The sequence below is a fragment of the Dermacentor andersoni genome, chromosome 5, assembly GCF_023375885.2.
Source record: "Dermacentor andersoni chromosome 5, qqDerAnde1_hic_scaffold, whole genome shotgun sequence".
Lineage (NCBI taxonomy): Eukaryota > Metazoa > Arthropoda > Arachnida > Ixodida > Ixodidae > Dermacentor > Dermacentor andersoni.
In genome coordinates this window covers 81,565,228-81,579,212 of record NC_092818.1, presented here as the reverse complement: position 1 = coordinate 81,579,212, position 13,985 = coordinate 81,565,228, and the positions used below count along the sequence as shown (strand labels likewise).

At 46.6% G+C, this 13,985-nt stretch overlaps 1 protein-coding gene and 1 long non-coding RNA gene across 2 annotated transcripts in view; one reads left to right on the top strand and one right to left on the bottom strand.

Moving 5' to 3' along the window:
• Positions 1-13,985, bottom strand: part of LOC140218486 (uncharacterized) — an 876,148-nt gene that overhangs the window by 49,363 nt on the left and 812,800 nt on the right. The window lies entirely within an intron of this gene.
• LOC126530816 (uncharacterized) lies at positions 636-12,346 on the top strand. The gene is made up of 3 exons (XM_050178102.3): positions 636-2,137; positions 7,908-7,947; positions 11,057-12,346. The coding sequence occupies exons 2-3, from the start codon at positions 7,911-7,913 to the stop codon at positions 11,635-11,637; spliced, it is 618 nt and encodes a 205-aa protein (XP_050034059.1). The 5' UTR covers positions 636-2,137; positions 7,908-7,910; the 3' UTR covers positions 11,638-12,346.

The window sequence follows — 13,985 nt, the reverse complement described above, 5'->3', positions numbered from 1 at the left end:
TTTTTCATACATCTCCTTAATCATTCTTTTTCTCTTCCTCAACACAATTAATCCACTTCTTGGACAATCCCCCAATGTGGGTAGGAGGCTGACGATGGCTTTGACGGATACAGGTGGTGGCGGCGGACAACATCGCCAATCGAAACGGCTATAGGAATGAGCCCATAATAGCCTACGCTATACTAACATCGGTATATGATGGTTCGTAGCGTAGTATCGTCGTCACCAACGGAGTATCATCGTTACTGCATGTTGCCTTAATACTCTGAGGCACGCTGCACCCGCTGACGAGATGCTATACAGTTGCACAAAGACAAGTGATAGCCGTACTACGGTCATTTACGGATGGTTAACCATGGCAATACCGCTGCTCCAAGTGCAATGCACGTACTAATTACGCTGAGTGCAACGCTGGCATCCCTCGAGTATAGGAATGCTCCACAAGTTAGCACAATCTCCTACGCTGAAAATGCAGAAACTCCAACACCAATTGTAAGTGCAGAAGCTCCAGCACTTCCTGCGGACATGCATGGTCGAACGACTACAAACTTAAGCGCGTTTCGCGCGTTTCTTTATTTCGCACGTTCTGTGCTCTTCCCGAAGGTCCTTTAGTAGTCGAAAAAAGTATTAGTAGACATATATTTACCACAACTGACGACTGGACTGAGCAAAAGTACGGTGTGAAAAAGCCGCATTCCAAAAGAGCAACTGCATTACTCCAGGCCCGAGTTCATCATGAAACAATCCCTCGCTCAATCGAGGATGAATTCAAGGAATTGAAATATTGAATCAGAGGCCCGGTCAAATGGGGCCTGGAAAGTAAGCGAATTATGTCTATACTGCAGCCACTTTTGCGCAAGAAGGTACCAACGATGGTTTGAACTGAATTGAATTATGGGGTATTACGTGCCAAAACCGCTATTCGTTAATGAGGCACGCCGTGGTGAGGGACTCCGGATTGATTTTGACCATCTGGGAATCTTTAATGTAAAGGTCAATGCGCGGGATACTGGCGTTTTTTTTTTTTTTTTTTTTTTGCATTGCGCCTTCAGCGAAATGCGGCCGCCGATTCCGCGACCTCGTGCATAGCAGCGCAACGCCATAGCCGCTAAGCCATAGCGGCGAGTACCACCGATGGTAGTTGATTAGTAGGTGGTTGATTGATCAATATAAAGAAAAAAAGAAGTGGCACGACGCAACCTCTTCTTCGGATGAATCTATCCGCGCAAATAATACACCAGGCACGCGTCCCGCACAGCCGGCAAGATAAGGAACAAACGAGATTTCGCAAAAAAAGAGACAATTTCGAAACGACGCCCCGCGATTCTCGAATGCTTCCGCAGATCCTTTACCGCTGTTTCGAGTCTCTTACAAGGTAAGCTTCGTAACAACTCCGCCGGGAGCACCGACAAAACACGATTTCTTCACTTTGGTATCTTTCTCGACTTGGTTCTCTCTGTGCAGTGAAATCGTTAAGACCGAGTGCCACCGTCACCCATTGCGTGAGCCGGGACGCGTGGAGCGCATTTGTTCCTCTTCTTTTTCGCCGATCGCCGCAAAGCGCGGGTTCATTTCACCGCGCGATAACGGAATTGAGGGATGTTTTGAGAGTGACGCGCTCTCGGTGCGGGCAGCAGCACAAGGACAGCAGCGAGAGCGATCACCCTCTCGGAGACCCTCTCGCCTTTCTTGCTGCCGTCGAACGCTGTGGCCTTGAAGACGGGGCCTAAACTGATCGCAGCCGCAGATCGGCCGCGCAGCAACGGCGGGGCGTCTCCACCTGCGCGAGAACCTCACGAGAAAGTTTATCCAGTCCATCCAGACTGAGGGGAAAAAGAGAAAGAACGAACGAAAGGAGGTGGAAAGAAACGATACTACTTTCTTTTTTTTTTTTTTTCATTCATTCATTCCTTTCTTTCTCTTCTTTTTCTCTCTTCGATTGGCTCGCAATGCGGCTTCTAACCGGAACCTGATTGGTTGGCAAGTGACTCGAGATGTGGCGTAGCGCGGACGGCTGGGGTGACGAAGCCCGACTGTAGCCGCACACGTGTTCGAAGCCAGCGGCAGGTCGGCGAGGCTACGGGCGGCACCTCTTCGACACCGACACTACCGTTTGGCGTTCGGATACACCACTATCGTGAGTGTCCCTTTTTTATTGTTATTATGATTTCTTTTGATGGCCACTTTCGAGCACATTTTTCAGGCTTTCCCCGAGAATGAAGTCTCTTCACGTAGTCACTAGATTTTTGGCTAACCGCTAAATCAAACCTTGTAGCCAGCGTTAACTGAAGGTTGGCGTAAAGGCGGCGACCGCTTTTGTGATGCTGCTGTGGATACTGCTGCACATTTCTTTCACGCTTACCAGAAAATTATCTTCGTGCCATCATCGTTCGAGTTTTGGATAACCATGCAACTGAAGCTACTAGCCAGCCGTAACTAAAGGCTGGTGCGAAAACGCTGTTTCCAAGAAAAAACAGAAAAAGAAAAACGAGTTCCAGTGTCAAAGGGTTATGAAGCCATTTCTTATCCGTAAGACATACCCACAATATGGCTGCTCGCTGATCGAGATCCGGTCCTAAAAACAGGGACGTCAAGAATACGCTAGTAACACAGAAGTGTCTCGGTATTGGCGAAAGTGACAGTCCAGGCCTGAGAGAATACGCGTTTGGAGGCCGGCAAGAATATGCTCGGGTAGCCAAGAGCGCAAGTAGAAAATTGCATTGCGTAATTATGCTGATTGCTTCCTACCGTCTGATATGTTTTATTCAGTACGCAATTCCCGCTCGTGTCACGCGAAGCCGATCGGAAAGTAGCGTGATGAAGACGTCCACGCCAGCTGCCATATGGCGCGGCCAAAGAGAATAGCGCGAGAGCGTCGTAAGCCCAAGGGTTGCCAACTTAAATGGGAGTGCACGATCAATTTGTATGCGTGAGAGAAACGTGAAAACTGTGTGCGTGTTCATTGTTAAAGCGTTGACTAGTGCTCGCGTTTACTGCTGCGTTTATTGCCCTTTGTTTACTGCTAGCTGGAAGCTTTGGTTATCCGGCTGCCAGATAAAGTGTTGTATAACACGTGTGGGATCACATCCACGTGGACATCGTGGCCAATATAAGGGTCAATAACAATTTCCCGCGGAGTCAGGAACGCATGCTGCGCCCTTAAATTTTTGTTCCCCCAAAGTTGAAGGCACGTGCAAACAATCACCATAAAGGATAACTTTGTTTTTCTCTTTTTAAACAAGACTAAAGTCCGTGGAGTGCCTAGGTAAGCAACTCAGGCAGGTATGTCAACGCTTCTTAGTTTTATTCATTTTAATTAAACACTCGCCTACTTTTGTCCTCAGGTCCGAGTACGAACTCCAGAGGAGAATTAATGGTTGAAACTAGCGTTTTTAGCATAAAGAAAATGGTTCCTATTTGTAGAATATTAGCTAAATTCTTGGGAGAAAAATGACTAATGGAACTAGAGTAGAGACAATTTCGTTGTAAAGATAGTTAATTATTGCAAGTACAGCGAATAAGCGACTAAGAGAAAAAGGTTTTACATGACTAGATTGAAAGCCCGTTACAGTCTCTAATGGATGTGATGTGACACGCAGTGAGACCTTTGAAGGAATTGATCGCGTAGTGGCGCATGAAGATGAAACTTATGGAATGTGGTTACGGCAGTCCATATGTTTGACATCATTTGACAGGATGCAAATAATGGAAAAACCAGTTTAGATTTCACAGCTGTTTTACTCGATCCTCTGTAACAAAATGAGAGCTGACTTATTCTGAACGAGCTTCAGCAAAAGTATTAGTTTATCGCTGCTGGGATTCCGTATGGCTGTGCCGCACTTCAATTTCGGACCAATTTGCTTTTAATAAAGAAATAATTTTAAGGAGAAAGATGCATGGGAAAACTTGCGGTATTTTCATTTAGAATATATTGACACCACCCGGAACTCCTAAAAGCATGTAGGGTAACGAGACCATTTTTCTTTTTTCCGAGCGTGTTTTATGTGACAACAAGGGCCTTTGAAGGCACTAATAATATGAGACCTATGCTTCATCCTAACATTGTGACCTGCTTGGTATATTGTTCGGCAACACAGTCCTAGTGCGCCGGCGAACACTAAACTCAATTAGCGTGCGCACATTAGCTTTGAATAATAGGGCGCTGAAGGAAAACGTTTCACGACAATCAGTTGTAATCCCAAATGTGCCGGTAGGGTTACATTTTCGCTACTGAAGGCTGTAGTAGTCGTTAATTGTAGTTATTATTGTTCTTTTTTTTCTTTGTCCGTGGCAAGCACATTTGTTATTCTCCCTTACCTGCGAGCCGCCTAACTTATTCGACAAAGCGAAGCCCTGGTTACATCCGCGAGTCAGGACTATGAGTCAAGGCGATCCAACTTCAAAACGGACACGGCGTGCCGCGAAGACATTCTCGGCTGTACCGAGTAGCTCAAGGATATCGGCTTAATTTTTATCGTACATTTATGGGCGGGAACCGACTGACGCCGCATTTCTCAAAAGCTAGACGGGATCTTCTTTTTCTTTTCTAAGCTTTCCTTGCAGAGGCATCCGGCGTTTCATGACACCGGCAAAAGTATTCTTCAGAAAACGATTGCCATGGTGTGATAGAAGAGGAAAAAGAAAGGTGAAAACGCCAGGACTTTAAGAAAAAAGTCAAGCGATTTCTTCGTTATGCGCTACGTGCGTGACTGAAGACACATCCCCATTTGAAATCAGTTCAGGCACCCGGAGGCGAGTGCTTTCTGCCGGGCATTTGTTACCGTACATTTTTTTTTGTTGCCTCTAATCGTTATTCAAGGACAGCGAATGGCGCGTTGATTATTAAGGAAATGGCAGAATCCCATTCCCAACGTGCCGTACGGCTTAGGGCCCTTAGGCTGTCAGCTCTCTCCGGTCTTCGTATATACATGCGCAGCAATTGTATAGACAAGGACTGATCTAAACAAACCTCTTTCGCTGCAGTTTCCTGCGGGGACTTGCGCGGTTGTGCGCGCGCGTAGGTACAGCGCGCTCATTGTAATTCTGTCCGGGTTTCGTGGTAGCCGTTTATCTTCGAAAGCGTGTGCTCTTTGCATTGAGGATGACGAATTGAAGGTGACGTGAAAGCTCGTGCGAGGGAGAATCTAATTGCGACGTCGGGCAGTGCTCCTTATAATATGCGGACTGCCAGGAGGCAGTATAACCGTTTTACAGCGATGATAAGTGAGTCTCGGTGGCATACGAAACAAGCGACACAGGCGGCCTTGGGTAATACGAGATTTGGCATCACTTTCTTATCTCCGCGCAGCAGGTGGTGCGCCACAGTGCACTGAGCCATATCTCTGACAGCCATCTTTGTGTGTCTTAAGGGTGTAGGTGACAGAAAAAGTTGGGCGTTATAACCGACTCACTGAAGATACGAAAAAAAAAAAAATTAAGAAAGCTAGCGAAACTCACAAAGGTGCCTCAGAGTCCATTTCTCTTTGTTATGTGAACTTTGGGACTTGATCTTGGGACTTGATCTTGAGAAGGCCTTCGACAGCGTTCTACATTCGCATATCCTAGCCTCGATATCTCGGCTCAATCTGGGTGAGAGATTTTATAACTATGTTAGATCGTTCCTTTCGGATAGGAAGGCTACTCTCCGGGTGGCCGATCTCGAATCACAACTGCTGGAACTTGGCGAGAGGGGCACCCCACAGGGGTCAGTCATTTCCCCCTGTTTATTCAATATAGCCATGGTTGACCTAAGCAGAAAGCTTCTCGAGATTGAAGGCATCAAACACACTATGTATGCTGACGATATAACTATATGGTGCACAGGAGGCAATGACGGTCAGGTTGAGGGAGCCTTACAGGAGGCAATAGACACTATTGAAACCTATCTCGAACCCACCGGTCTTAGATGCTCCCCCTTGAAGTCGGAACTTTTGCTGTATAGTCCCAAGAAACGCGGTCCGAGGCCCAAGGGATGGACGTCGTTAGAAGACAGAGACATTAACTTATATTCAAGAAACGGTTGCCGTATACCCAGAGTCGATTCAATCAAGGTCTTGAGCATGATCATTGAGTCAGGGGGTACAAATGGCAAGACTATACGCAAGCTAATTGCTAAAACTGAAAGTGCTGTTCGTTTAGTTTGGAGGGTATCAAATCGGCATCATGGACTCAAGGAGGATAACCTCATTCGACTAATGCATGCCTTCGTTCTGTGCCACTTTATATACGTGGCAGCCATGCATCGGTGGAAACGGGCAGAGCGGGATAAATTGAATGTACAGCTTAGGAAGATTACCAAGCGGGTTCTCGGATTACCCGTATACACTTGTACTGAGCGCTTAATGCAGCTTGGCATTCATAATACTCTTGAGGAGATTGCAGAGGCCCAGGAGCGCGCACAGCTAACTCGCCTCACAACAACGAAGGCAGGGAGATCCATCTTGCAGGAACTCGGATATCACCCCGATAGAGTAGCGGAGGAGTTCTCTGACGTTCCTCCGTCGATTCGTGAGAACATCACGGTCGCGCCAATACCTAGGAACATGCACCCCGTTCATAATCGCGGCAGAAGGAGGGCAAGGGCGGCCAACCTCCTTAGGCAAATACACAGTGATCAGCGACAGGTCAGCTTTGTGGATCCTGCTTCTTGTAAGGGACGTCGGGCGTTCACCATCGTCGCTGTTGATGGTCGGCAAGGAATCACCAATGCTGCCTCGGTTCGGACGAGGGACTCCGAAATAGCTGAACAAATGGCTATTGCACTAGCCCTCCTGGATAGCTCACGGGATGTCATCTATAGTGATTCAAGATCTGCAGTCAGAGCATTTGAAAAAGGCACCGTTTCCAAACAGGCCCTCAGACTTATTGGGGGCAAGGCAATCACGCACCACTTCATTTATTGGTTTCCGGCACATCAGGGTCAGATACAGGGTGCTCCTCCCAACCTCAACGAGTCGGCTCACGGGGCTGCGCGTGAACTTGCCCACCGCGCTAGCCTCGACCAATCGGAAGCCGACTCCCCAGAGAACAGGGACACGCCCTCCACTTACAACGAGATTACTAGACACTACTATCTCAGCCGTAGAACCTACTTTGTTCCTCATCCGCGCCTCAATAGAGCTCAAGCATTAACGCTCCGTCTACTACAAACGAATACCTATCCGAATCCGTCGCTTTTACATAAAATATATCCGAATACTTACACCAACGCTACCTGCCACGATTGTGGAGATATAGCCACATTAGACCATATGCTCTGGCGGTGTGCCCGGTCACGCTCTATCATCGCTAACAGCTCGGCCAGATGGGAGGCGATTCTCCGCAGCCCTCTTCTGGCTGACCAACTCTGGGCTGTCCAGCAGGCCCACGATGCGGCCGAAAGGCTCGGCCTTCCGGTTCCCACGTGGGAGCGGCCCGCTTCGTGAAGACTCACGATCTGCAGGACTTCTTTAAAGTTTCACCATACCATACCATACCATACCATACCATACCATACCATACCATACCATACCATCTGAACAGGCAAATATTCTTTTCTGTCCGTTAATTACTCAGTGGAATAGAGTTAGATGTTCAGAAATGTACACATCATTTTTGATTAGAAAACAATTCTACAAAGGAATAGTATAGAACATAGCTCAAGTACTGCGGCACTCTGGTTACTTGTTAGCGTTTCTGCTTCTGCTTTTTACTCGAGTGTACTGCTTGCGTCTGTATTGTGCCTGTACGAGTTATCTTATGCGACACCCTTGCCGTAAGTGGGTGTTGAGTAGGCGCATGTCCAGACAATCACCTCCAGCACACATAAAAGAATCTGTCTCCATCTCTATCTCAACTGTTTGGCAAAGGCAAGAGAAGTACCAAATCTGCCAACTTGGAATTCTAATATCACTCTTTTAATTTTTCAGGAAATGCTGCCATTGCTTCTCATTGCTGTCCTCGTTTCGGGTAAGTCCAGTTTCGGCAATAGACGCCTTTAGACTACGTCGTTGCACACTAGGAAAGCAAGAGGAGAGTGTTAGCAAGGATAATTTCCCGGTTTGCTATACGTCACGCAAAGGCAACTTGAGACGGAACGTAGAATGACCACGGAGATTAAGTGAAGCTTCTAGAGAGATTTATTTATAACGGACAAGGCTTGTTTGTATTCGAGACTGTGGTTGGTAGCTCTCAAAAATTGCGTAAGCTATCAATCATAAATGACAAATATAGGACGCCTGGGAAAGTCAGGGCCCGAAATAAATTTCGTGTGATTTCAAACATTATGTACATATTTGAGCGAGCCAAACGCTTTCATTGGCAAGAAGGGCTCATAACTTTTCTGCCATGCTGAAGATAGCAGAGAAACATATAGGCCATTTTACGCTGATGGCAATGTGCTGATAAGGTGCCAATTCTCACATATTTTTAGCGCGCTCTCTTGCTACCTGTGTCACGTCGTTTTCGTTTTATATCTTTTGTGTCGTGTTGCAGTTTGTGTGTTTGTGGAGGGATGAAATACAGCGTAGAAGCAATTTCATTGTACCTATTAGTAGCACATGAAGGAGAAATGAAACCCGCAGACCACGGAGAAGCGAATGTGGAGCTTTAGTTTTTGCGAAAATTCGTCATTGCTATACCTAAATGTTTAGCGCGAACTTAAGGGGAGCGTCCGAATATATGCGCGAATTCTATAGCGTGTGAAGGTAATGTACTCATTTTGCACCTTGCGCTGCTTTTGCGAAAGCCTTATTACAACTATATATTTTATCAAAACTGGAATAGGCACTGTGCGATACGAGCAACAGAAGTGTAAGTCATCCGAAACACCTTAAGAACGGTCGCTTTGCGATGAAAATTACTGATGCAGTTTCTTTAATTTGATTACGGGGATTAGAAATGCGACTCTTCTCGGATGGACAATTTGGCCCAAATTGCCGCAGCTCTATTTAACATAAATTGCCAATGTATCAGTGGTGGTAGAACTTTGACAGAGAGCTTCGATCTAGTGAATTACCTTTTTGGATATTATAAGCATAATTAGTTTGTTTTCAAGAGTTCGCCAATGAGATAAATGAGGAATATTGCGATGCAAGGCAATTACCGCTACCCACATTATCGAGGTAGGAGGGTGGTCTCTTCAGTTGATAATTGCAGGAAAACATTATCTGCATTCTTTAACAAGTTGCGCGCAGTGAGACAGAAAGACAAAGTTTATGCAAATGCAGCTACACGATCTCCTATTCGCATTTGTGAATACCTATATCCTCTGTCAAATGTACACAGGCTAGCCCGCACATTTCCCATATAAAGCATTTCGGCCATGCGGTGTGGTTTCCGTAGTACTCCCAACACTCCAGACCCGTGGGTAGGGAGTACAAGGCTTATTTTCATTGCCCAGGCGTAGAAAAGTACGCAATACTACAGCAACTTCCTTAAACACCCCGTAGTCAGCCTGCCGGTCGCAGTGAACATATGCCGTATATGCATTTGACAACGAACGTACTTTTACTTCCATATTAAACAAAAAACGAGCGCACTTTCAGGGAACTTGTACCATGCGGAAAGTTGAAAGGGACAAGAGCTAGTGTTTCACAAGTTTAAATGAACCTAAGACCGACATTTTGTGTAATCGAAGTGCATACATTTTGAAGAGCGTTTTAGTCCATTGCACCTAAGTGATCGATAGCTGACCACTCAAAATAATCGCACGCTTGCCGCATATCTTGCGAGGCACCCCACGTAACGTCTACTCACGGTGTTTGTGTATGGTGCACGGATAGCTATGACAGTTAGATACGCAAACAGCATTGATGCCATAGAGAGCTTAAGCATATCATTGTATGCAAGAGTTGGCTGTACAGGTAATTGCGATTAATATACAAGGGGCCGCGTGAATGTCTTTAGCCACCAGGGGAACGCTGGCGAATACTTGAACCATAAATGAGTTTGTTTAAAATGTACTTATGGCTTGTTATATTCAATATGGCTTCAGTTTTTCTCAGTGCCTACACAAAAGTGTTGAACCATTTGATCACGTTGCGTCGTAGCCATACAGTTTTATTTAATAAGAATATTTTGCAGCATTACCTGGACATGACTATAATTTATTTCTGCAGGTCGCTTAACCTGCAGCCGCCCACAAGTCTATCCGCTAAATCCTGACCTAACCTCACGACGAAACAATGATTAAGCAATAACACATGAATACCGTCGCACTTAAAACCATCAATGCGTCTTAGTCGGTAAGGGTGACATCTTCATCTGGGAGAAATTACATACGTCCCTCTGTTGTGCAAAATAAACATGCAGCAGCATTGTTGAGACACAAATTAACAATCGGTTGCTCTCCGTGAAGTGATGATTTGTCGGGCCGCTTCCTAAAAGCATGTTGTGTAGTGCGAATGATTGAATTTCAAGGCATGTCATCGTCAATTATCTTTTTAGATATTATAAGCAGAATTAGTTTGTTTTCAAGAGTTCTCCAATGAGATAAATGGGGAATATTGCGCTGCAGGGCAATTACCGCTACCCACATTAGCGAGGTAGGAGGGTGGCTTCACGAAATGGAGACCCCGCAATAGAAAATGACATCGCCGAAAACGTTTGAGGCCAGGGTACGACCACAATATGGAACCAAGCACACTTTTTTGTTCTTTCTTGCTTTAATCCTTGTTATGTGGAGTAGCATCTACAGCACCAATCAAATTATCTGTTTTTTTCTGGCATACTTCAAAAAAAAAAAGGAATTATATGAGGTCATTCACTTTTTCTCTAAGGGATGCTTTACGCATTCGTTCAGGGTCATGTGATGAAAATAAATAAAATGCTACAATGTGGCTATGTGCATATAAGTTTTGCTGCTGCAACGGTTCGAAGGTACAGACCTTGAAACCGGCAGAAATAGTTTAGAAGAGGGCTGGAAGCGGTCTTTATAGATACAGAGCCTCCTTAAAGAGGGAATATACGTTCTGAACCTGCGCGTTCTAGCAAAGAAAAAAAAAGAAAGAAAATGTGACCCCGCTTTCTTACATTTGACTAGCGACTGCACACCTGCCATGATTTCATTTGCACGCAGCATCTTCGGCCACCACGGTGGACGAGGTGAACGACTACGTGGACGTGGTCCTCAGCGAACTGGGGCAACAGATCCAGACGCCGTACAGGCCCAAGGACAGCTACAACAAGACGGTGGCCGGCAGGCCCGAGATCTGGGCCTACTTCGGCGACATCTTCATCACCGGCTACAACAAGCTGGAGCGCGACGGCAACTGCGCGCACGAGGAGCACGCGCTGGCCACCGGCATCACGATCCGCTGCAACCTGACCACCAAGGAGCTGCGCGTCGACGTCGCGGGCACGCTCAAGCACTCGACGTACCCGCCCAGGAACGTGCGCGCCACCGGGGTGTTTCTCAACCCGCACCTGCTCATGAAGATCGCCGTGGAACCCTGGAAGGAGATGAACGTCACGCTACGGCTCCGGCTCACGGTGCCCCAGGTCAAGGTCGTCAACCTGGGCGAGGAGTTCAAGTTCAACAGCATACGGCTCGGCTACAGGGACGAGATCATCTCCATCATCAGGAGCACGACGCCAGATCTCGAGCAGGACATGAAGAAGGCGGCCGACAGCGAAATCATCCCGTACAAGAGGAAATGAACGCGAGCCGCCACCCACTCATTCTACTGTTTCCAACAGCGTTGTGCCCATTCACACGTGCCTTTATTTACACTGCAGTCACACAGTCATCGCACGTTCTCGAGCGCCTCGAGACTCGAGCCGGAGGGAGCTCGCCAAGTCGTGGCGCCTGTTGGCTGCAGCACCGAAACCCTGTGCTTTGGAGTGTGCATGTCTTGCATTGAGAATTACAGCGGTGAGCTCGGAATGGGCATAGGTCCCTGCGAAGAACAGGCCAGGACGGGGATTGCGCAGTGGCTCACGCCTCTCTGCCTCCGCCTCGAGAACTCACGAGTGTGTGCATCTCGACAAATGTTTCACGCACGAGTGTCAGTGGCGAGTGTTGTGACAAGTACGTGCCTAATGTGCAAGCAGCACAGCGTTCGCCCTCAACTGCGATCGCGAGCTTCTGTGCAGCATGATGCGCGAACTTTGTTTGCACGTCTAAATAAAGAAATGCCCGTTCGCGAGTTAAGGCTTCTGCGCAGCGATATTCGCTGCATGAACTGCAGTCGTCACACTATGATGTAGTAATATTGTAAGCAGTCCCATGCTTCTTAACTGGTGCTGTGAATAATTGTGAAGCCATCTTGTAAAATTCTTCTGGAAGGGCCTTTTCTAAACGTTTCTTTGAATCCGCTACGAAGGATTTTCCTCTAAGTGGTACCAATAAAAAAATACAACAGATCAATCATTTCAAGCACGATCACACATTTTTCAGCGCAATATGCCTTACTGCATGGCAGCAGACTAACTCTTTTAGTTTATGCCGCAACAAATACTGATCTGATCACACACTGATCCCAGTAACATAATGTTACTTGGAAATGGCTCTGGCTACTCAAAATGATTTATGTAGCGCACTTGGCTCACTGTGTAGTTAAGATCAATTCTGCACAATTTTGAAATTTTAAGCATTGCGATGTGCCTTGTGTTCGAAAAAGTCCGCGGCCTATATATAAATACACGATGCCGCTCCTATGAGGTTAGCTTTTACGCGTCTCCGCGCCTCCAATCTATTGCTGTCGAGTACAATTTCGAGGTACAAAGACTGTCCAAAAGAGGCTCCAGGCTCCGGCATCCAGCAAGAGCCAGACAGTCATGTCAGCAACTTCATTGTGAAGGTAAAAAGCGACCATGGTAGCAACTACAGGACGATAAAGCGTATTCCAAAAACAATTTCAGAATCCGGTATGCAGACTTATCTATTAAAAACACAGCGAAAAAACGACTATTGTTGGCAGTTTTGCACACGCCACGATTTCCCTTCAGGTCCTAAAAAAAATGTGCCAACAAAAAAATTATTGATGGAAACATCCGCGTTGGTTGTTTCGGAACACCTCCTCCTTTCATATGTAGCTTATGTCCGATGCCAAGCATTTAAGGATGTTCAGTTTATAACTAATTAGCTAACTAAGCACGGCGCTAATAAATCTTATCAGCAGTTCTAGACAACTTCGACGAATATGCCGTTAATGACATCCATATACGATGTTATGTATCACACGGCGTATATATTGCACGTACGTGGTATAGTGCGAATGACGTAGCAAGCGATGCAAACAACAAGAGACCACGACAACGAAGACGACGAAAAATGCCGCAGTCAAAATGAAGTTAAACACTCAAATCGAGCCAAAATGTGGTACACTACTTATTCGGTCGCCACTGCCTTCGGCTTCAAGGACGATTGCGGGAACAAAGAGGCCTACGTGCTCCATTTAACACATACCCCGAACGGCTTGAAATTCCGTCTTAGGTCACACTGCATACCTCTTACTGATCGTTACAGCCAAAATGGCGTACAGAATTCACCTCACGGCCACCTACCTCTGACCCTGAGCGAGTTTTCTCCGCAGCTGGCCTTCACAGCCTCCGCGAGCTCGTTAGACACACAGGCGTTAAGCGGTGATCGCAAATACGCTTTCTTTAGGACCGGCCTTCGCGCCAGATTCACATTGCGGAATGTGCAACAGCGTGACTGTGCTTACGAAGCCAGGAAAATGCCAGGGCATTGCGGTGTTTTCTCCTTTTTACCGGCAAGATGGGCAGGTCGGTACTGAAGTATTCTTCAGCCTAGAAGTTTTATAGCCAGAAGAATACTCGTACATAATCTCAAACTTATCTATAAGAAGAACAAGTGACACAAGACCGCATACCCAAGAGAGAATGACAATCTAGCAATAAATGCCGAATAAAAGAGTCACCGGCAGCTCCGGTATGCCATAACCAATCCACGATAGGTGGGTGGCGCGACTTCGCCGAGGAGGCAGTCATTATGCACAGCAGGCGAAATATTAAAGGCTTCGAATACTTATGGACTGTCAATA